The 24,721-nt window shown below is 40.7% G+C and overlaps 1 protein-coding gene across 4 annotated transcripts in view; it reads left to right on the forward strand.

Annotated features, from left to right (window-relative positions):
- Window positions 1-24,721, forward strand: part of Mthfd2l (methylenetetrahydrofolate dehydrogenase (NADP+ dependent) 2-like) — a 107,984-nt gene that overhangs the window by 15,152 nt on the left and 68,111 nt on the right. For all 4 annotated transcript variants that reach the window (XM_005401304.2, XM_013502763.1, XM_013502764.1 and 1 more), the window contains 2 exons: window positions 13,397-13,549; window positions 14,911-15,018. In XM_005401304.2, coding sequence (XP_005401361.1) covers window positions 13,397-13,549; window positions 14,911-15,018 — 261 coding nt within the window. The remainder of the gene's footprint in view (window positions 1-13,396; window positions 13,550-14,910; window positions 15,019-24,721) is intronic.

The following is a 24,721-nucleotide window of genomic DNA, read 5'->3' on the forward strand; positions in this document are numbered from 1 at the left end:
CAGGTGAAGTCTGTGCCGCTGGCACGTCCTGTGGGACACTGCCCTTCCTCTCGCAGTCAGTCTTTATTGACCGTCACTGTTTCTGTGGGTGTGTGACCGCGTCTCCTCACAGGCAAGCCGTCAGTATCCGCAGCCCGCGGTACAACTCCTGCTCAGTGTGAAGCTGCTTGACGCGACTTACCTTGGCTTGTGTTCGCCAGTGCTTTGCTGCCTAGTTTGTCCCTTTGTCTCACACGGGCCAGGGTGTCTGCTGTCTTCGCTCCTTTCTCACTGATTTTCAGATCTGCTGCAAACATACATCTCAGGCCCAGCATGAGCACGGTTTGTGTCTTCACCACACTTTCTTCTCCGTAGGCTAATGCCCTCTGTCAGTGGCGGCCACTCGGGCTGCTCGTCCTGGTTTGAAGTGAGCAGCAAACGAGCAGTGCCCCGTCCCCAGCAGTCTGAGAGAAGGGCCTCGATCGGTCACTGGTCAGGACACGCATCTCTTGCTCACGTTGTGATATGTGGCCCACAGAGCCGGCAACTCTGATATAATGCAGTTAATACAGTGTCAGGCTGAAATTTGAACTGTGTTGTGAGAAAACTCGCGTTACTCCGTGAAACTGTGATTCTGAAATTTGCACGTGTTTAAACTGTGCCCAGTGAGGGCTGCTGGTATAGTATAGGTTACGTAGTTTTAAGTTCTGTAAGTTTTGATCAATAATTATATGCTATTTAGAAAGTAAAGCTGTGTGATACTATGGCAAGGGCTCTTTCTGCAGTAGCAGTATTTTCTTCCAGTGATAAAACATAATACCTAATACCTGTTTTAAATTTTGTGCTATGTAAATCAGATTAAAAATGCATATTTCTAATTCTTTTCCTGCAGTATATTTGCACTTAAAATAATGGTTGGGTTAGAAGGGAGTGCTTGGCAATTGTTTGGCTTCTACAAAAACAAGACTTTATTTTTGGTACTGTATTTGCCAAGCAGTCATCTTACAGTTTGTAGGTTTTGAAACTTCCTTTTCTTGCACATTTACAAGATTCAAATAACTTTATAAGACGTCACAGTATTAATTCTTAAAATTTCCATGCTACTCACAGTGATCTGTGATTTGTTTTAATCCCTGCCAAAATTCCAGTGGTCTTTTTCTTTTTTTTACAGAAATAGAAAATGCAATCCTAAAATTCATGTGGAACTACAAATCACCCCTAAATAGCCAAACCAATCCCTATCAAAAAGAACAAAGCTGGGGGCATCACACTACCTGATCGCAAAGCTAGAGTAATCAAAGCACAGTGCTGGCTCAGATAGAGACGCATAGATCAGTGCAGCAGACCGGAGAGCCCTGAGTAAACCCACACTCGAGATCAACCAGCACCTGGATGAAGGTGCTAAGACTACATGTGCGGAAAAGGACGATGATATTAGGGAGATCAGATACCCACATGTGCAGGAATACAGATTATAGAAACAATGAAAATACCCCACATCATACAAATACCAACCCCAAATGCTTAAATGTAGATCTTAAATGTAGAGGAAAACTTATAGAGAACATTCTTGACATGGGTCTGGGCCAAAAACACAGGCAATAAAAGTAAGAATAGACAAAAGGAACTGCATTAAAGTAAAACACTTATACACAGCATAGGAAGCGATCAACAGAGCGAAAAGACAACGTACAGAGTGGGAGAAAGTATTTGTGAATTATACATCTCATAGGGAACTAATGTGCAAAAAATATAAGGAGCTCGATTCCGTAGCAAGAAAATAACCTGATTTTTAAAATGGGTAAAGGGCATGAATAGGTATTTCCCAAAGAAGACATATAAGTGATAAACACACACTAATGACTAGGGGAAAGCAAATTAAAACCACAAAGCTAATGATATATTTAAAAATGCTCAACCACATTAGCATTAGGGAAATTCCAATTCAAATCTCAGTGGGGTATTAGGACGGCTTCGACCGTGAAAGCGAAAGGCAAGTGTTTCCTCCACATAAGGACGTGAAACCTTCCTCCACATAAGGAAAGGGAGCCTTCGTGCATTGGTGAGGATGTAAATTGGGCCGGCCCTTAGTAGAAACACTGTAGAGGTTTCTCACAAAGTTAAAACTGAAACTGCCATGTACTGTAGCAGCCCCACTCTTGCTGGGCATCCAGCAGAAACAAATCAGCTTGTCAGAGACACGGACTGTAGCGTTATCCACAGCAGCAAGGGTAAACATCCACCAGCAAGTGAATGAATGGGAAAATGCAGTCCATGCTGCAAAAGGACAGCCTGGTGTTGTGACAGCAGAGTGGACCCTGAGGTGGTTTCTGCTAAGTGAAATAAGTCAGGCATGGGAGGTGGATATTCATGGGCTCACTCATGAAAGTCACAGTCCAGGAACCAGACTGCATGGTGGCTACCAGGGCCTGGGGACCAGGGTGTGTGTGTGTGTGTGGGTGTGTGTGTGTGTATCGAGTTTGGCCAGAGGGTGCAAAATTTTGGGTAGACTTGCTAAGTTCTGGAGATCTGTTGTACAAAGTTAGCAACTATAGTGGATAACATATTATAGACCACATAAGTAGATTTTCACACACTCTCACTGCAAAAAGTAAGTGTGTGACATGTTGACTATGCTAATTAGATTAATTTAGCCATTTTATAATGTAAGCGTTTCAAGACATTGTATTACCAAAAATACATGTTATTTTTGTCAGTTAAAAATCTTTAAGCATCAGTTTCCCAAGCTATTGTATTTAGTTTAGGAGGGATTTCTAACTACATTTGATTTAGTTCGTTTTATCAAAATCAAATTTATATCCGTGTGAATGTCACCCTTTTATAAGCAGTTCCTCACTTGGTGTCATTGTCGTCCTCTTGCCAGTGGATGGCACTGGTGATCTGTCTGTACCGGAGACATCTCACGTCCTTGTTCTTTGCAAGGTGAGGAGCAGAAGAATGACAAAATGTTGGACGCTCTGAGAAAGGGTAGTTTCCTATCTGAACAACTAATGTGAAGACAGCAGCATGCAATAACAACCATTGGTGAATCCCTACCATCTTTTCCAGTGAAGCTCTTTATCGTTTCTAGTGTTATTTTTTTATTTTTTATTCTCTAACTGTTTGATCAATCTTGCATTCTTACATTTGGTAATTGGAGCAACTTCGTGGAAGATAACACTGTGTAATATAACAACCATTGTTAATCCCTATCATCTTCTTTTAAAACCCTGTATCATTTTTATCATTTTTGTGTTTTTTGTCTTTGTTGTTATTTTGTTATTTTTTTCTCTTTAAAATAAAAAGAGTAATAATGGCTAACATTTATTATATTAGGAACTATGTGAAGTGCTTTACATTTATGAACTCGTTGAATCCTCAGTAATTCTGTAGAGTTGGAGCTATTATTATGTATGTTTTCCTGATGCAGTATTACAGACAATTGGTGGCTGTCTTTCCCCAAGGCCCCTGAACTTCTAAATAAGTGAGCTGGAATTTGAATCCAGGTTGAGCAATTCCCAGGCCAATGCCCCAAATCATCGTTAGCATCCTCCTTAGTAGGTCAGTATTGGCTGGGCAGAGTGTGAATGCTGGAAAGGTGCGTTTGCCTTGCAGTAGCCTAACAGGCCATGTATTATAGCATAAATTCTGAGGCAGGCTCTGGAATCACCTGGCCTGGGTTTGGGTCTTGGTGCTCTCACTTACTCACAGGTGATACTGGTCAATTTACTTAACCTCTCTGAGTCTTAGCACCCCTACCGATAAAATGAAAAACATCATTCTTAACACAGAAGGATTTTTGTGGATTAAATCATAAATATAAAGGAGTACCTGCCACATAGTCGTAAATCTAGACTTCAAGTTATTTCATGATTGGAAATCTAATACTATTTTTAAAAGTTGGAGCAGTGTCTGAAGTAAAAGAAATTCCAAACTGGAATCACAATTCTAATATCAGAAGATAGGTGCGCATAAGGATTAAACAGAGTGTGTGAGTAGCTTCCACTTTGCGGGGGTAACAGGAAAAGGGGAGAATCATGCCTTGAAGGATGCGGGCTCTGGCACAGGTGAAGCTCTGCTTATGTGGAGAGCGTGCAGCACTGGTGAAGACAAAGTGCTGGGATCTGCCCGTGCCTCCCGGGCACACTGCTCTCCTGCCCCCTGGTCCTCACGCTGTGGTGGAACAGGAGGACCCTGGGTAGATGTGTCCACATCCTGTACTGACTGTGTGCGTATTCTGTGAGCATCAGTAAGTGACCAGTGGTCAGGGTGAGAGAGAAGTCCGTCACTCAGTTCTTCTTCCTCCTAAGTAGGTATTTCGTTTGCTTTTAATCACTATTGAGTTATGTCTGTTAAACTGATGTTACAATGGAAGTTAAATCTTTGATGGAATACTTATCTGTATATTAAGTAACAAAAACTAAAGTAATGATCTCTTGAAACGGAGAGCCAGTGACATCCTTTTCAAACTAAAGTCATGAATGGACAGTTATAATATCCAGAAGCTTGATGCCATGGGGATTTTGCTATCATTTGTCATTGTGTGGAATTTGGTACATAGTAACTTTTGTTTAAGGTTAGGTTATGTGTGAAAGCATTCAGATCTAAACCTGGAAGACAGTAAACACTCATTTAACACTTGGGAACCTAACTACAAGGATCTCATTTTTTGTCTGTGATTTATAGTTAAAAAAGATGTGGGGGTGATCTGGCTATGACATCTGTCGCTCCTCTAATGGGGGGGGCTGATTTGGCTGATCTGGCTGGCTAGGCAGGTGTCTTTTTCCTCCCTCAACGCTCCACGTGTGTCCCTCCTGAAGCTGCGCCCTCAGTCAAAGACGATGACCATCCCCCAGTAGAGGAGGACTGTTTCCTCAGTCAAGGGTAGACAAATCACTGTGATCCCCTGCTATAGTTAAGGAAACCGGGTGACCTTGTAGTCATACGAGTCCACAGAGGTGACGAGTGGTGGAGCTTTGCCAGGAGAAGCAATGTCTGCACCTTCCTCCCAGTCGGGCGCCCACCTACCCTGTGAGTGTGCTGCTTCCTGAGAAGTCTCCAGCTCATTCATTTCTGAAGCACAATAATTAGAATGGGAAGACACCCCCCCAAGCCATGGCTTTGTCCTCCTAGCTTCACAGCCTGTGGGTTTGTGAGGTGCCCCCTCACTCCAGAGGTCCCTCTGTCCATTCACCCCAGGCTGTGTCACCAGTCTAAACCGGGCGCAACCCTGCCCAACGGGAACAAAAAAGTCCCTGAGCTCAGTGTTGGACATAGGCAGCAGAGAAGGTGTTCAAGCAGACTGCTGGGCTTAATGCCACCTTTCACCTTAATGACAGCGTTCAGACCCAGCCACCTCTGAAAGCCATGCATGACCAGCCTAGCTTCCCGCTGCTGAGAGTAGGGCCTCTGCATCCTTCCTGGCCTAAGCTTAAACTTCTGAGGGGCCTGTATTTAGCGTGTACCCACTCTGGGTCAACTCCCACCTAGTTACTGTGGTAGAGTACCGCTGCAAGCCTTGAGGTGAAGTTGTTCTGTCGTTGCTCTGTGGCTGTGTCGTAAACAATTAACCTATTCCCAAAATGGCTTCTGGTTAAACCCTTTCAAATACAGCAGGCGCTGGTCTGGATTTCCTCTCCAGCTTAGTCTGCCATGTGGAAGGAATTCCTGTCAGAGCACAGTAGCCACGGGCTTCCCTGGGGCAGCACCGCTGGCGTGGTCCCTTGTGGCTCCCCGGGGCTGCTGGCCTTCTCCGAGCTTACCTGGGTCGGGGAGGCAGGCCTCCCTCTCCAGGAGCTGGGCTCAGCTTTCCGGACTGCTTTGTCTTTTCTCTGCATTGTGCTCCATTTCTGCTGCTTCTCTGAACCTTCTCATTTTCCTGGCAGCGCTCTCCAGTTCCCAGAGATTTACTTCTTTATTTCTCTTCGCCAAGGTGCTGTTTTCCAGGCGTTCTGATTACCAGCCCCAGGAGGCTGCACTGTGCTGCTGATTGCTACAGTGCCTTTTCCTCTCAAATTAGTGCATTTTGAAAATACAAAATAGGCAAGGCCATATATACTGTTCTGTCACCAGCTGCTTCACTTAGCGGAGTATAGTGGACACCTTTTCACCTCGGTAGACTCATATCAACATTATGATCTCTTCATTATTAACTAAATATAGTTAGTAACTGTTTCCCTTCCCTATTACCTTTCCTTCTACCTTACTGCCCTCTCTTTCAGCCCTCTATTTCTGTCTAAAGATATTGTGATTACATATATACATAGGTACATATGCAGTGGAATAGTATTCAGCCATAAAGAAGAATGAAATTAAGCCAGTTTCAGGAAGATGGGCCCCTGTAACTTCTTATGTGAAATAAGCAGACTCAGAGAGACAAGTATTGTGTGTTTTTCCTAGCATATGGTATCTTAAAAAATGGCATGAAAGTAGAAAGGAGGCTATTATTAGGCCTAATTTATTATGAAAAATAACTAAAATTATACCATGTTGGGACCAATATTGGGACCAGTTGTGACATGAAGCAGGAATTATAATTCATCTATTTTGTACATTTGAGCTTCATTCAAAGAAAATTGATCAGATTTCAAATAGAAGATTTTGTTTCAAATGCTTCTTGGCATTTTTTACATATTCCATAGAAACAAAGTCTTCCCCGCAGGTCTTTTATCTACTTTACAAATACAGATTCTTTAGTCTTTAGAAATGTGGATTCTAGGCAACTTTTTATCCTGTTTTCATTTGTGTTCAGCTTGAAAAGCTAACAAAGGATTTACCAAAATCAGAAGACCCTTTGAATACTGGCTATTTCTCTGTAGAAAGTCTTTGAAGGGGCTGGGGATTTAGCTCAGCGGCAAAGCACCTGCCTGGCAAGCGCAAGATCATGAGTTCGGTTCCCGGTACCGGAGAAAAACCAAAAAAAGAAAGTCTTTGAAAGGCCTATTTATATGACAGCTGTCTGACTCTTTCTATTCAGTTAATAGGTCAAATATTTTCCAGGAATTCAGTCTGTCTATGGCTGTGTGAGGCACCAGGAGAAAGGGACAGTTAGAAAGTAATCTGGGACTAAGTTGCTGTCCTTGGGAAGTCTGGATGCTTAGGCATCCATAGTGCAGCACTTTATCTTCTCCCTGGTAGGTTTAATAGATGCTCCATTGGGTCAGCCCTGCTCCCTTGCCTGCATCTTCTCTGTGGAGCATGGGCTGTTTTGACGGCAGTACTGTGTATTCGATAGAAGTTACTGTGTCCAGGGCCCAGGAAACCGAGGAGTTCATAAACCCAGGTGTTTTCAACACTGCTCCAGAAGGACGGGCACTTTCAGGCTCTCCCTGTACTTTTCAGCTCATTCGAGAGTCATCCAGGGCAAAGGTGAGCAGCCTTTTCAGGGTGTGTGTGTTTGCCTCAGCCTGAGAGTCAGCTTGTCTGGGGACCTCCTTGGAGGTTTCCGGGCTGTAGAGAAGGCGGCTGAGGCCGGGTGGGGAGCCAGCCCCGGCCCTCTGGCCTAGAGAGCACTCCCTGTCCACCTCTAAGTGACAGGCATTGTCAGATTGCGGGTGGAGTACCCCAAGAGGCGGTGGAGACACTCATTCCTTTCCTATCCTCTCACCTCTGATGGTGAAACAGCCCAAGGATGTTGCTGGACAAGTGCAAGGTGCCTGGGAAGTGTTTTCTGTCTTGAAACTTGTTCTAGAACCCAGAGAGCATTTATGGGCTTGAAAGCACTAAACATGCCTTCAAAAAGTATGTAATTGAGTCCTTCAGGAAACTATAACTAGGGCCAGGAATATAGCTTAGGAACACAGCACCTGCCTGCCAAGCACAAGGTCCTGAGTTTGATTCCCGGTACCAAAAAAAAAAAAAAAAGACAAACTATAGCTAAATGGTTTGATCAGGCAGACATTATTCCGTCAGCATGCTAATTCTGGAGGGCAAGAGATCTGTCTTTGAGCTCACTTATATATCCTACGCCCCCTTCCCCCATGAAAACACTTGCTAGGTGAATAAATGACTGAATTTCTAAAGGCCTTACAATCCCACTGCGAGTGTGGACTTTAACCTAGGAGCATAAAGCTTTGCCTGGAATGTTTTATTTTTCAGGTCCTGAAAGGAAGAAATAAATGAAAAAATAAAGAAATATGAATCTTTTACCCTAAAGTTATATTGGAGGATATAATAGTATCAGGCATACAAAATACAGATGCAAAGACATTAACAAAGATTTTAGTGAAACATACTTTTGTTCTTTATGTTTTTAAAGGAAGAGTATCAGAGGATATAGAAGGGTTGGACATTTTTTCCTTCTAATAACCAATTCTAATTGTTCCCAGTTGTCCACTAACTTTACCTTAGCTGCTTCATCCGTAAGCTAAAGGTAATAGTAGTCAGTAGCTATTTATTGAGTAGGTATTTACTGAGTGTCTCCTATTTTCCAGGCACTATTATTTGGCTGTGGAATGCATCACTGAAGAAAACAAGACAAAAATTTCTGTCTTTGTAGAATATCAGGGAAAATAAAAAATAAACATAATAAAGAAGCAACTATATTTTTGGAAGCTGCTAGCTGTGGGGGAAAAAAAGTAGAGCATGAGATCAGGATGTTGGAAAACAGTTTCTATTTTTGTCCCCTAACAAAAAAGTTTATTATGAAACAATCAGACATACAGAAAAATTTAAAGAATGATGTCATGAGCCCTCACATGCCATCAGCCCGGATTCTGTCATTCTTAACCTTTTGCTGTGTTTCCTTTGTCATACAAGTGTCCATCTGTTCATCTATCAGTCCATCCTATTTTTAGAGCACTTAAAGTCAGGAGCACATATTGTTCTCCTGGAACTTCAGGGTGTATATCATTAACAAATTCAGTCTTTTATGTGAAAATTGGAATACATACATTTTAAATGTACTATTCCATTTGCATTTTTGGAAAATGCAAATTTTTATGTAACTTAAAGCCCTATCAAAATACAGAATATTTTCCTCAGTGGAGGGAATTTCTTCATACACTTCCCAGTCAGCCCCTGTCCTTACCTGTCATCCTCACACTATGGTAACCAGTAATCTTGTTTTTTCACATTCATATTGTCCATCAGAATATCTTTCTTTCCTTTTTAAGTATGCAGCTTATTTAGAAAAGTTATTCATCTTTTAATGATTAAATTGTATGTGTTCTTTATATATTTCAATACTATTCCTGTGTCAGATGTATGTTTAACAAATATTTTCTCCCAGTATCTTAGCAGCATCATTTGATGGGCCTAACATTTTGACTTTTCTGAAGTTGAATTAATTTTTTCCTTTGTGTTTTATATTCTAAAAACATAAGCAGTCCACAAAGATATTCTTTAAAGTTTTCACTCAGTAACTATATAGTTTTAGCCTTTATGAAGTTAATAATTGCTTTCTTACTACTTTTTCTGTGTAGTGTGACGCTGGAATCATGGCTAGAACTCCTACCACCTATGGCTGCCTAGCATTTAGAGTACTATTTGTTGAAAAGGCTTTCCTTTCCCAGCAAATTGCCACATGCTTACTGCTGATGTCTGATGGTTTATTGAGGGGAACAGTTAATGATTAAAAGGTTTTCTTTATATTTTTATATTTTGACCAATTTTGTGTGCCTATATCTGGTAATCTGAACAACTTATGTGAAGAGGGCAATATGCAGTATAACAACCGTTGGTGAATTCCTACAATCCTGTCTGGTGAAGCTATGTATTGTCTCTGATGTTCTTTTAAATTATTATTTTCTTATTCCCTTTAATGTTTTGATCAATCTTCTATTCTTACGTCTGGTAATCTGAGCAACTTCTTTGAAGATAACAATATGTGATATAACAACCACTGTTAATCCCTATCATTTGGTTTGAAACCCCATATCGTTTTTAATGTCCTTGCTTTCTTCTGTTTGTATTTTGCTATTGTTTCTTTTTTTGTACTATTTTCTTTAAAAAAAATTGCCACATGCTATAGTTTAGACTTTGACTATACCCCAGAATCCCATGTAGTAAAGCTTGTACCCAGCCCACAGAGCTACAGGGACATATTTTGCCTAACACACCAAGGCAGTAATGTGTGGACAGTTTGGGATAATTGACGATATTAATGAGTCTTCCAACTCATGAACACAGTATATCTCACATTTATTTGAATCAATGCTCAACAGTTCTTATAGAAGTCACCCTTGAGTTTTAAAATTTATTCTGAATGTTTTATTAGTAAGGTATGGTAAATAGTATTTTTAAATTGTCATCCTCTGGTAGTTTCTGCTTGTATGTAGATGTACAGTGATCTGTGATCTTGCTAACTTAACTTCATTAGTTCTGACTATTGTTTCATACATGCTTAGATATGTATCATTTACTCCAGGAATAGTTGTATTTGAAGGCTTAGAAGAAACTGCATTTCTTGGGATAGTTTAGGGTGATCACATATCTCACTAGGATTGGGGAAAGGGGAGGCTTCTCTAATTTTACTTTTTGAATGGTTAAAATGCTTGGTGTGTATTATGGTCTCCGTGTGATGCAGAAGAAAAAATGGTTTTAGAGCAAGCCAATATGGATTTGAATTCTGAAGCTCCCCTGTTACTGCAATAGTAAGTTCGTATTGGCTGAGGCTCAAACTCTGAGCTTCATTTTCAAAATAAAGACGATACCTTTGCTATACTTGGCCCTAGTAACTACGAAGACCATTGTAAGCCATTATTCAAATTAAAGTATGCTAATTAAAATTATTGCTATGTACTCTACATTGTATACTAAAAGGTAGAACTTTTCTGGAAAAGGATGCATGTGAAATTTAATCTACTCCTGAGGTAATAGAGCTTGAATTATATACCTCCTGATTTGTATGAACTTGACATTTTTCATTTACTCATACTTTTTGGCTAAGTAATAGCAGCATTTCTGAAGCCTCTCTGTACACTTTGTGTATGTCCGCACGTCTTTTTTAACTACCAATGATTAAGCATCTTGAGACAAAATTGTCCTGAAACAGTAATCTAGGTTATGGTTTGAGCTGAAGTTGTTTAAGCAGATAAGTGATACAGCATGTGCTCAGTATACTGAGGTCTGGGTTCCATCTCCAACACTGACCCCAGCCAAACAGAAAACAAAAAACGAGGAGGAGGAGGAAGAGGAGGAAAAAGAGAAGGGAAGGAGAAGACACTGACAAAAGAAAGAAAAAGAAGCACAGTATACAAGAGGACAGGTCTAGAATCACATGTCTACTTCTGACTACCAATTTTCCAGGAGCTTTTTCAGACGCTTCCATTTCACGTATTTCACCTGATGTGTGAAATGAGTTATTTGTTACAGCTTCAGCATGACCTTCAGTGAAGGGGACAGCAAAGACCAGGAGAAGGTAGAATTCAGGGTAACTGGAGCTCACTGATAAGATGGCTCTTAAAATCTACCAAAGTCCTTTTAAAATTCCTTAGTCAGTGTCTCAGCCCATATATATATTAGTGGATTTTGCTCTTATCAATCAGCTAATCTGAGCCCTCACTAAAAAGGAATCTTCAGATATAATTGTCCTTTACTAATTGTTCTTTGCGTTTACAAAGCTTTTGCTTTTGTTGTGAAAGACATCCATGTCCTGAGTGGTAGGTTACTAAAACATGACTCACCACCACCATCATCACATTTGGTGTTTCTTTCATAGTCATCATCCAGGTTGTTAAAATCATCACTTTTTATTTAAAAAGTAAATTAAACATGTAATTTCTTTTATTTTAAAGAGAAAAAAACCAATAATACATAATTTCAAAACAAGATAATAGGAGATTAGCAATGGTTAATACATTGCATATTGTTATCTTCAAAGCAGTTGAACATGTAATTTTTTAAAAGTTTGTGTAATGTTCTTTAGGCTTTAGGGAAAACAGGTGAGGTTTTACTCTTGTAGAATATTCTGTCTTTGAAAAAGAAAAACTATTGAGTGGAGGGATATTTCAAAGACCCAGTTTTTACTTGAAAATTATTCAGGTGACTCTTTTATATACTTAAAGGACTGGTGAGGTGATGGTCAATTGGATCTATTTAGAGTAAGGGAGGGATTGGGGATTTAGCTCAGTGGCACAGCGCCTGCCTGGCAAGCGTGAGGTCATGAGTTCAATTCCCGGTACCAGAAAAAAGAAATAAGAAAAAAAAAAGGGCTGGGCGTATAGTTCAGTGGCATAAGCGCCTGCCTGGCAAGCGCAAGGTTGTGAGTTCGATCCCTGGTACCGCAAAAAACTAAATAAATAAATAAAATAGAGTAAGGGGAGAGTAGTCATCTTTAGAATACAAAGACAGAAGACATAGCTCATAAATGGGAGGGCTTGTTTATTGTTTTTTTTTGTTTTTTTTTTTACTTTTTATTTTGAGACAGGTCTTGCTAAGTTGCAGAATTGCTCAGGCTAGTTTCGAACCCATGATCCTCCTGCCTCAGCCTCAGCCTCTGTCAGTGCTGGGATTATAGGGCATGCCACCCTGCTTGAAGACATAGATATTTATGAACAGTTCTAACTTGTGCTTTTATAAAGTTTTAAAAAGTTATATCTAAGCAGCAACCATTGTACAGTGGATTTATATACCAAATACATTTTATTTTAATATTTTGGGCACATGGCTTAGTTATTGGCTTAATGGTAACCTAAGCTACTTCGTGTAGAACAGAAAGAACCCATTATATTTTATACTTTGTGTTTCTATACTTGTAAAAATGAGATAGTTAGCATCCCCTATCTTGTTTATTTCCCTCATTCAGGTTTTGTTCTTTTCCTCTCATATGGTGATATTTTGGATTTCATTGTGCTATGCCCCAGCATAAGGATGTGTGTGTGTGTGTGTGTGTGTGTATGCACACACATGCATGTATGTGATATTTACATGTTTATTATGTGATATAATTTAAGACAAGGCTAGAAGCTAATGATGTTACAACTGTTTTTAACCCGAGAGAAGCCCTTGAATGTGCAGTGCTCAAAGTTCTTAACAGCCTACTAGCGGAAATTTCTTGTAGTGGAAAAACACTGTTTAAAGAATGTTTCAGTGACTGTTCAGATGTTCAGTTTGCTTTTTCACTGCTTTATTATTCTTGTAGAATCATACACGTAGGACTTACCCCCTCTAAATATGCAAACCTGTAGAGGCAGAGACATCAGGCCCGCTTCTCTCAGCTCTTCCTGAGCTGTCTTATTTCCGGGCCCTTCTCCAGCCCAGCTCCCCCAGGCCCCACAGAAACACAAGCTCCAGCAGCAGTGAATCCCAGTGCCAGGCACAAGCACCTGGCTCACCGTTTTGGTGGCCAGAAGGGAGTGATGATTGCGCATCTTCCTGGAGCTGAATCCTACATGACCTGACTGCAGATCCGGTGTTTCGTATTCCAGGTTTCCGCATCACAGAGATTTAAGGGAGACCATTTTTATTTCCTTCTCAGACCACGTGGAGGAGAGAACCATATGCAATGGAATTGCCCCAGAAAAAGACGTGGACGGTTTTCATGTTGTTAATGTGGGGAGACTGTGCCTGGACCAGCGTTCCTTCATCCCTGCCACTGCTGGTGCTGTCTGGGAGATCATCAGGAGGACAGGTGGGTAACCTGGGGTCTGCAGGACATAGGTGGCAGAGGCTTGACTGAGCATTTGTCCATTGCTCGGATGGAGCTACCTCAGGCCTGTAGAACGGCAGAACATGATAACCCATAAAGCCTCGGCCTGTAGGCAGGTATGAAGCTATAGAAATCAAAACGGAATCCAAAATGGAGTAAAGTCAAGAACATGTGCCAGGGTTCAGGTAACTGCAGTTGCAAGTTGTAAGGGGTGAATTTTTCCAGGTAAGATTTACGACTCCGTAATTTCATGCATTTTGATGAACACTTTCCAAAATGGGTGCATATTACATTTCTCCTTACTACAATAACGTGCTGATCATCCAGGAACCACCTCTGTTGCCCCAGGTTCCTGTCAAAAGCATTCCTCTTGAGTTATGCCCACACAGTCACGCTGGATCATTCTCAGGTGCCCAGAGGTGGTCAGTGCTCTGTGAAGCAGGCCCAGTCGCCGACAATACCGCCTGCCTGGAGGTAGGGACTCCGGTACCCACCACTCTCCCTGCCGTTTCTCATAGCATCTTGGCCTCTCTGATCTGCTGTTTTCTAACTGATGACAAATTTCCAAGAGAAAGCAGATCCGAGGATCATAGATGTATGGTATTAGAACTTGGAAAACTTTAGTTCTAACTTCTTCTACTTATGAAGGACTGAGCCCAAAAGAGGTGGAGTATTTTAAATCTGCAAGCTTTACCTTTTGCAGCTTTCTAAAGCTCTAAGTTGAGCACTTCTTTCTTATGGAGTAAAGCACATGAGCCTTGTGAAAAATGCCCTTCTTCTACTTTATTTGAGCCTACCTTTGCTCCGTGTTGGATTGCCTGTTAAGCCTAATATTATTACTTGGCATATTTTATAATTAGTAGTTAGTATATAGTAAGGCACAGCACTTCTATTTCTTCATGTGGATTACAATGTTTAAAAGCAATTTAATGGTGACTTGAAGGTATTTGTAGTTTTATTTATTTATTTATTTATTTGTCTTTTTGAGACAGGATCTCACTATGCAGTTCAGGCTGGCCTTGAGCTCACTTTGTAGCCCAGGCTGGTCTCAAACTCGCAATAATCCTCCTGCCTCAGCCTCCCGAATGCTGGGATTACAGGCATGGGCCATCACACCCGGCTATGTTTGTAGCTTTTAAATGGTATATAATCAGAGAGGAAGTAAGGGACAAATCCAAGAAGCATAAGAGGAAATACACATAAATAATTGAATACAGGCATAGAAGAGACAAGCCACACAATTCAGATTTAATTAGCGTTTTCTAAACAAGTCTTCATTTGACTGCTCAGGTGTATGCTTCTTGCTGTTGATCCTGCATTTAAATCGAACTCTGTATTTTAAGGAATCGACACCTTTGGGAAAAATGTGGTTGTGGTGGGAAGATCCAAGCACGTGGGCCTGCCTATCGCCATGCTCCTGCACACAGATGGAGACCACGAGCGACCGGGAGGTGGGTAGGACCCCGGACTGACGCAGTCCTGTGACTTCCTTCCTTCTCAGGGCACCTCGTAAGAGTTCTTGATGATGTCAGTGTGCATAATTTTGGGTTTATGCAGTTAGTTTTCTTCATTCTTCATCTAATAGTGTGAATGTCTAAGACGTGAATAAAGGAGCTGATGAAAATATTTGGCCCCTTTGTTCCTATTATTTCTTTTGGTCAGCTATATTTCTTTAAATCATTAATAATGTAGACATAAAGAAAGGTGAGATGTCATAAAAAGTTTAGATACATACAAATCACACTTCAGAAAGTTCTCAAAATCTTGGGAAAATAATGTGAAATTCCTGAAGTGACAAGGTCCTGGTGTTTCACAGGACAGCAAGTTAGTTCACCTTACAGACAGAAGGTTGGGGCCTAGGCTGGGTAAGCGCTCATCTAGCTTAGGCAAGTAGTCACTGAGCTTCAGGGAGCAGTCACTGAAAAAGCCTGGAGACTCGCCAGTGTTTGCGAGCATGTGGCTGGTTCTCCTCGGGGGAGCGTGCCATCTCACCACCATCCCAGCTGCCTCTTAGCTGGAGGCAGACAGTGCCCTGGGGCAGGCCCAGGGGGTGGCTGGGAGGAGATCCAGCAGAGGGACCATGGGGTGTTAGTCATGGTCACCTTGGCCAGTGCAGTAGGGAGAGAATATGAGGTCACTCAGCTCATCGCCAACTGCTAGATTTTGCCTCTTGTCCCGACAGGGCAAAAAGATGAGGTTCATGTTTTTATGAGCAGTAGTTACTGGTCTGTGTGTGTGTTAGAGACTTCTATTGCTTCCTTTACTGCTATTTTTAATCTTTTTTGGGGGGGTGCCTTTTCATTTTAAAGAGAATAAAAAAAAACAACAACAATATAGACAAAAACAAAACAAAGCAAAAACAATAAAATTGGTACAGAGTTTCAAAACAGAATGATAGTAATTAATAGTGGTTGTTATATTACATATTGTTATCTTTAACGAAATTGCTCAGATTGCCAGATGTAAGAATGCAAGATGGAGCAAACCATTAAAAAGAATAAAAAATTGAGCCGGGGATACAGCTCAGTGGCATAAGTGCCTGTCTGGCAAGTGCAAGGTCCTGAGTTTGATTCCCGGTACCAAAAAACAAAAGCAAATAAATAAATAAATAAATAAATAAATAAATAAATAAATAAATAAAAATAATAGAAAAAAAAATTAGAAATAATACAGAGCTTCGCTAGATAAGATGGTAGGAATTCACCAATGGTTGTTATGTTACATATTGTTGCCTTCAGATCAGTTGTTCAGATAACCAGACATAAGCATGCAAAGTTGTTCAAAAAAATTTAAGTATTAACTGTTCCTTTCAATAAACCATTAGACATCAACATTATAATTATCCCATCTGTCCTTCTATATATGTCCTTCTATACTCATCTTTCATATAACAAGTACTTCATTGCTTTCTTCAGTTCCAAAAAAGAGAGGAGATACTTTTTTACTTTCTGATATTAAATCAGAGTGATAGACATGCACTTGCTTGTGTACAACACACACACACACACACACCATGTATAGGCATCACCTTGGTGAATTATTTTCCCTTTCTGTGCCTGTGGCTTTAAATATTGCCGGAAGCCAACATGTGCGGGAAGATCATAGTAAACTCGGGCCTGACAGGAAGTCCAGGCAGCTTGCTAAGTGCTCAGTTCCGAGGCAGCTCCGGTGCTATGATAAGCTCCCTCACATCCATCTCCAAAGCTTCATTCTGTTTCAGTGTTCCCTTTAGATTACTCTCTTCCTGCTTACTGATGTCTTGGAGGGTCGTAACAATACTGGTTTGTATTTATCTTTGCGTCATGGTTTGTGTGTTAAGCAAGGTAAAATAATCACAGGTGTTTACCTGGTAAAATTTTCTTAGAAAATTTTGACCAAGAGCTGATAAATAGGTTGTTCTTTATTCAGCATTTTTTTTTAATCTCAAAATAATAGACAGCATTATATAGCTCCATGTTTTGCTCAATACTTTCTCATGAACTATTAACATCATTCTCACTTTGCAGCTAAGGGAAATGAGCTTTAGAGACTGTTCCCAAGGCCACACCGGAAGTGCAGACCCCAGCACAGGAAGATAGGGCTGATTCTGTATCAGGAGGACAGGCCTGGACTCAGGCTCTGCCGTGCTGTGCCCTTAATTTTGGACAGGTCATCTAATCTGTGTAGACCTCTACTTTCCTCATCTGCAAGATGGGAATAATATTAACATCTCCTTTACTTGGATATTGTGAAGGTTAAGTGAGGTACAAATGGAAAACAGTCATGACAGGGTCAGACCCACAGCGAGTTCAGTCTGTGGGGGTAGCTGTAGCTGTTGCGTCATTTCAGTTACTGTGGTTCAGTTAATAGCTGTACCATCAGGGGTGGGGTAATGTGGTTTGAAGGTAATGTGATTTGAGCGGAATAATTTTTTTTTTACTTTATTTGCAGTTTTGTTTTCTACTGGGTTTGGGCTGGCTTTTGGGGACCATAGCTAGATTTTTTGATAAGAATTGGACTAACCTCAAAATTTAGAAAAGCTTACATAGAATTTGATAAAAATGTGAGGTTGCTGTATTCCAGCCAGTACTTCACAATGAATTTTTTCTTATAGGCGTGTGTATATTATATGCTAACCTCCCGTTAAATTTCAATTTTAAATACTTTGTCTATAAAGTACCATAGAGAATTATTTTAGCCTTTTTAGTATATATGATGCCAAAGCAAGCTCTATTTTAGCTTTTTTAAATACAATTATAGACTAGCTAATCATATGTAATAAACATTATATTTTATTATCTGTGCCTTACTTATAGGTACATACATAGTAAAAATGTCAAAGTAAACATGGGAAAGATAAACACAAATTTATAGTAGCAATGACCTCTGAGGAGAGAATTGTAGACATACTACTTTAAGAAGTATTTCTGCTGTGTGTAATGGAACAGTCTCACTTAAAGAGCTTGTTAAATATTGGATAAATATGGAATTGGTTATAATGCTGGTTACAAGCCAAGTAGTTACAGTTAGGTTCATGACAGTGGCAGACGCTGTCACAGTTAGAGCACCTAAAAGCTAAGAAACTACACAGAAGTGGTTGTGGAGGTTTTGCAGCACGGGTAGGGTTGAAGGTCCTGCAGGTCCTACCGGAGCGTGGTGCCGAGCCGTTCATTTACTGGCTGTCGAGAGTGGCTTCCGGAAGTCCGGCCGTCTGCGGGAAGATGAGTGTTCCGAAAGCCAGCTCAGAGCAGGGTCGTGTCCCACCTGAGAGGTGGCAGGGCCTGGACCAGGGTGTGCTGACAACAGTGGTGACAGCACAGGCACATTTTACTCTGCTCAATCATGGGTCAGACACGGCATGGGAGAGACGCCTCAGATGCACCGAAGAGCGAGTAATCCTGGGGGCTGCTCACTAGGATGGTCGGCAGACAGCTGTCCGTTACTGTAACAAACAGCTGAGCTGATCTGCTCACAGAGAGAAAGGTTTATCTTGGCACACCGTTTAGAGGTTTCATCCATGGCCAGCTGGACCCATCATGGCAGAGCAGGTGGGAAGACAGAACTGCTCACTTTACGTTCAAGAGGCCGAAGACGAGACTAGAGCCCCATGGTCCCCTCAAGGGCAGGCCCCCCAACACCTGCAAGCCTGCCCTCGGCCCCACCTCCTGAAGGCTCTGCCTCCTCCCGGCAGTGGCTGCCTGGGGAGCGAGCTCTGCCGCATGGACCTTTAGGGGACACGTCAGGTTCAAACTACAGCAGATGCAACAGCAGCTGTTTCCTCAGCTCGGCATTCTGTGTTGCTTCGGTGCTACCACCTTCTCCAGTGTGTTATTTTACCTGGAAAACTGCTCAGTGCCTCCGGTGGACAGTTCCTGCTTGACTGTGGACTTTGCACAGTCACAAACACAACTTTCCCAGTAGTTAATTATTGAATTCTTAAAAAATTCTAAGATGCCAGGAGATAAGCTCTGAGTCTTTTATTCTTTCTGTGTCTGGCAAGCATGAAAAGCACAGGGCATAGAAAACTCGATTCAAACTCTGCTTATAATTTTTAAAAAAAGTCTGGCTCTCTGTGCTCTTAAAAGTGTAGGCTATCGGCTGTGCTCTGTGGGGTCAAGCCAACCGTGGGAAAGTCCTTTCGGGGGCCAGGGATTCGTACCTTTCCCTGGAGCAGCTGCTGCAGCTTGCGGGCCTGTCCCTGGGAGACTCTGAGGAGGTGGGAAGGCCTAGCGGATCAGGCCAGAGGTTTCACTGGAGGAAGTTCACAAGACAGTTTGCAGTGCCGAGGAAGACGGGTTAAATAAGACTCTCTTTCCAGGAAAGCCAGCTGTAGGGCCAGCAGCGGGTACTGAGGCATCACCAGCAAGGTGAGAGGCAGAAGAGTCTGAGGCGTCCCTGGAACACATTTGTTTCTGACTCCTTTGTTTCTGTCTCTTGAAGCATCATTGGATCTCTAAAGAGCAGGCTGAAAGCCTCTCCCTGGCCTGGTTATCACTGGGCTCGTAAGCTCTACGGAAATGAGTCTAAATGTGATTGTTGGCTTTGAGGTTTCCCTGGAAACTGCCCGCCAGACTCATATAAGAATCTCAAGTAAGCCAATGATACATAAAATGATGTCGCCATGCAGATTGAAATTCATTTTTCTTTTGCCGGAAACTTTACAGATTGTTAATTATATGTATGTACATAATCACTGCATATAAAGATATGCTGTATCTTTCAGTTCTTTTCTGAAAATAACACTGATGGAAAGTGAGAGGTCTTGGCTTTGTGTTGGTTTTGATAGAGAGAGAGAGAGAGGAAAGAGAGAGAGAGAACATGCAAGTGCACACCCATTGGAGAGGCTCCTGTTTGGAACCAGAGAACATTTGTGCAGTTGCTGAGGTACAAGGGAGTCCTGTGAGCAGAAGAGAACCAAGAAATGGCAGGGTGCTTCATAATGTTGATGCTTTGGGATGTAACGCAAATGTTTTACAGTGAGTAGAAAAAAGAAAATCAATCACTGAGGCTTTTGTTCCAAGTGACCGGGTGGATGTCGGTACCATTGACAGAAAGGAGGGCCGCCCCCACCTACTACTAGTTCCTCCCTATTGTTCTTCCTTTGCAGTTTTCTTAGTCACCCTTTCGTTTTTTTCTATTTTAACATCAGTGCCAGATGATGTACTTCCTCTAAAAGGCAGAAGTACTGTTTCAGAATTGCATTATATCTGTAGTGAACACGGGAAGAACTGCCAGTGTTACGGTATTGAATGCTTCTGTCCAAGAGCACGGCCTACTGCTTTACATCCTCAGTCCTGCTTCTGTCTTTTCCTGCTGGCTTAGAGATTTTCTTGTTCCGCATACATTTTGCCCATTTCTCCTTAAGCTTATTTCTAAGTATTTTATCTTTCGTATGGCTCTTACAGCAAGGCCTTTCCTTCTAATATATCTTCTCACATGATATTCAAAATCTCTTTACTTCTACCTACTCAGTTTTCACTTGGAAAATTCGCTGCATTCTCGTAAGGTTTTAATAATATATTTTTAGGTTAATTCATCAGACACATTTAACTTTTGTGTTCACTGACCTTTTTCTATTTTATCTTTCTTTATGCACTTTTGAAGTTAAATGATTATTTTCTTATTTCTGTCTCACTGATGTAATAATTTCAGCCTATGAATTTTCCTTTAAGAATCAGTTTGTATTTATTTTATAGGCTCTAATAGGAGGTGCTTTCATTATAAATGTTTCTAAAAACCCTGCCGTGCTGTTTTGTTTCCTTTTTAAACCAAGAATTTTTTGAAAAAGAATTTTTTTTAACTTCCAACAAAACTTTTTAATTTCTAATCTTATCAAGAATTTAACTTTACTGATTTATTTATAGCTTATCTGACAATCTAAATTTTGGTATTCATTTTAAAAATTTTAACCAAAACCATACCAATTAAAAAAATTATTTGAGCACATAAAAAGAAAATACATTATCTGTTTTCTGAGTTTGATATCTTAGTATCAGATATACTCATGTTTACATTTTCTGTTTTCTTGATCTGTCCTGAGTTTTAAAAGATGAATTAACTTCAACAAGTGTAATATATTTTTACTTATATCCTCTGCAATTTCTATACAAGCAATTCCATTTCTCTTTTATTGGTTCCATGTATTTTCCATTGCCACATCTCCACGTGAATTGCTTCTTTGCTTTTTTTTACAAGAATAAAAATTTTAAAAATAACATTAAAAACAATACAGAATTTCCAAACAAGCTGATAGGAAATCAACAATGATTGTTATACTGCATATTGTTATCTTAAAAGTAGTTGTTCAGATTACCAGCTATAGGGATGCAAGATTGATAAAAAGAAATTAAGCATTAGCTGTTCCTTTCAGTAAACCAATAGAAATTAGTAGTACAGTTATCTTAGCTATGGTGTGTGTGTATGTGTGTATTTTTCCCTTTCTTCTTTCTTTCTTTTCTCCTTTCCGTTGTCCCAGTCGTTCTTTCCTTTGTAGCAGTTTCTTTCCTGGGTATTTTTCCAGAAGAATTGAAAACATCATACTACAGCAATGTATGTGCACCCATGTTTCTAGCAGCACAATTTCTCATAGCTAAATCGTGGAAACAACCCAAATGCCCATCCACTGAGGAATGGATAAAAAAGATGTGGTACTTTTATACAATGGAGTATTACCCAGCTATAAAGAAGGATAAATTTGAGACTTTTATAGGTAAATAGATGCAACCAGAGACCATACTCATCAGTGAATAAATCAGACTCACGTGTGTAAACAAAGGGTTGTCTCCTTAGTATAAGAAACTGAAAGAGTAAATGAAATCTGAAAAGCCTCTTTGCTTTTTAACATGCACACCTTTGTCCTACTTCTGTGCACTTTTCCCTCACATGATAGGGAGAGCATCGGCTGTCATATGAGACATTTTCCTACAGGATTTGCCCATATTTTGCTTTTTGAACATTTCTGAACTCTGAATACTTTTGTTGTAGAACCTTTGTTCCAACACTTTTGTTTTTCATTTTAGAAAGAACACGTGAGTGTGTCATAATATTATATATCATGTATAGAGTATGGGATTGGTACAGTGTACAATAAGGTTTTGCTTTGTGAATCAATTTAAGAATAGATAACTTAGGAAACTTTATATATATTGTGATGATAGTATATACTATTGGAATTATCACATTATTTTCTATTTTGTTTGCTATTTTTATTTATTTATGTATATTTTTTTCTGTTTAATATTTAGGAAGGTTTATGGTCAGCTTAATAATTATAATGTCATAGTACACTGAATTCTCTATTTCTATATATGCTATGTATTGATCAGTCAAAGGATTCATAAAATGTTTTCATTTTCTCTTCTGACCCCATTTTTCTCTTTTACCAATAAAAAAATTTTTAGAGTACATACTATACATTTTTAAATATTCTTAGATTTCAATTACTGGGTAGTTAGCTTTTTAAATGATATTTATGAATTCCCAATATCATGTATTAGATTATCAGCAAACTTCCTCATCTTTCCCCTTCCCATTCTAAATTCTAATTTTGGTTGTTGTATATTTTCTACACAGTCAAAGCACATAGCATTTGAATCTTCTGTGTCTTTGTCTACTTTGTGCCCCTGTAGGAAAATACCACAGACTAGTTCTGTTCTTCCTACTGAAGAGAACTGACTTCCTGGCAGACTTGGAGTTAGACGTCCTAGGGGAGGGCACGGGCATCTGGTGAAGGCCCCTGTGCACTAGCAGCCCGTGGCAGAGGGCAGAAGGCAAAAGAAGGCAAAGGAAGACTAAGGGTGCTGAACTTGTCCCACGCGACAGCCTCCACCCACGCTCAAGGGCAGCACCTTCCTGTCCCAGAACCTCTTCAGAGCCTCCTAATGGTGTCTCCATGGCGATTCCCTTTCAGCATAAGTTTAGGAGGGATGAGAATCCCAGTCTGTCACCCCAATCCTTGTACTTCTATGAAGTCTTAGTTGGATATTGAAATATTTCTAAATCTTTCCAATGGCGCTTTGGTCAGTTTTGTCAGACACACTCTGATGAACTGAAGTGCGTGTTCTAGCAGGTTCCTCAGGAAGGCCCTTTCGGGACTACTGTTTCCTGAGTTCTTGCATTTTCAACATGACTCCCATCTCTTGATCCTGGAGGCATTGTGTATAAAATTCTTGGCTCCTGTTTCTTTACAAGAGCCTTTTGTAGTATTGCTCTATCTTTTTTTTTTTTTTTTGCAAGGGAATGTAGAAATCTGAATGTGTCTGGTCGCTCTGAAGATTCTTTTCACATGCAGGATCTTTACTCAAGTGTGTCTCAGCACTGGCCATTGTAAATCAGTTTTAATGGATTCAAGTCTTTTACTCTGTTTTTAATCTATTAATTCTAATTTTAAAATATTTTGGTAAAATGGTCACAATATTCAGCTTTCCCATGACAGCATCTTTGTTGGGTTCATTGATAAGTTGCTCTGTGTGTGTGTGTGTGTGTGTGTGTGTGTGTGTGTGTCTGTTTGTCTGTCTGAATCTCAGATCTCTGTCTATCAAGCCCCGGGCCTTGCACATCATAGGCAACCACTGAGCTCCACCACAGCCCTGTTGCTAAATTCTTCAAAACTGTTTTTGCCTCTTGCTTTGTCTTTTCCTTGGTTCTGCCATTTTAAAAACATATCCTCTTATTGTAAAATTTGCATATAATAAAATCCACTTCATTGGGAGTGCAGTACCATTAATGTATGTAAAGACACATGATTCACCACTAGAATCAGGATAGTTTCATCACCCTTGCAAATTCCCTGGGCTTGCCCTCGCATAGGGACATGCATTGATGTTTCACCCAATCCTTTTCCTATTACTCACCAGTGAATGAGGTGGGTTTTCTTGGGCCTGCTGTTTGCAGCATGCTTCTGTCCTGAGTTAGGGAGGAGGTGCTGGGTGGCACCTCTAGGACGAGCTCTGTCACTACACTCTGAGCTGCTCTGGGGCCAAGGGTGCTCTTCTGGCTCCATCTGTCTCTTTCCACTACAGTGAAAAAAGGTTTGTCTTTTACACTGCGAGGTGAGCTCTTCACCTCCGGGCATTCAAAGCCTTCGATCCATCCAGCCTGAGTCATAATGGTCAGTGCCAAGATACATTTTAATAAAGATTTTAGAGAGGCAAAGAGAATCCAGAGAGATCTGGGGCTGCTGAGCATCTCATCGCTGTTTCTTTCCCCTCTTTATCCTTCTGTGGTGTTTATTCCCTACTGCATTTGCTGCCTCTTACATGTGTTAGAGTTACTGGGAAGTGTTCTCCAGTTTCTCTAAAAACAGAGATTGTGCGGTTTTGGTGTCGGCTGTGTACTAGATTGCATTTGCACATCTTCCAGAAGGTGATGAGAGAAACCCTGTCCCATCCGCCACCCACTTAGGGAAGCCCCTTCCCCACTCCCCTCCCCTGGCCGGCACTTTCAACACCGAAATCCTCAGGGGGCTGCCTGTCCTGTTATCCGCAACTCTATTCAAGTTTTCCTGTAAAGCAACTTGTCATACGCTAGGCCTCTTCACTGTTTCCTAAAACAGAATTTCAAAGTTGAATTTTTTCCCGATTTCTTTTATTTTCTTTTATTTTAAGAAATAAACGAAGGAAAACATATTAACAAGCAGACATCCATTTACAAAATAGCATAAGAATAATACAAACA

Source organism: Chinchilla lanigera, unplaced genomic scaffold, assembly GCF_000276665.1.
Source record: "Chinchilla lanigera isolate Chin_1 unplaced genomic scaffold, ChiLan1.0 scaffold00073, whole genome shotgun sequence".
Lineage (NCBI taxonomy): Eukaryota > Metazoa > Chordata > Mammalia > Rodentia > Chinchillidae > Chinchilla > Chinchilla lanigera.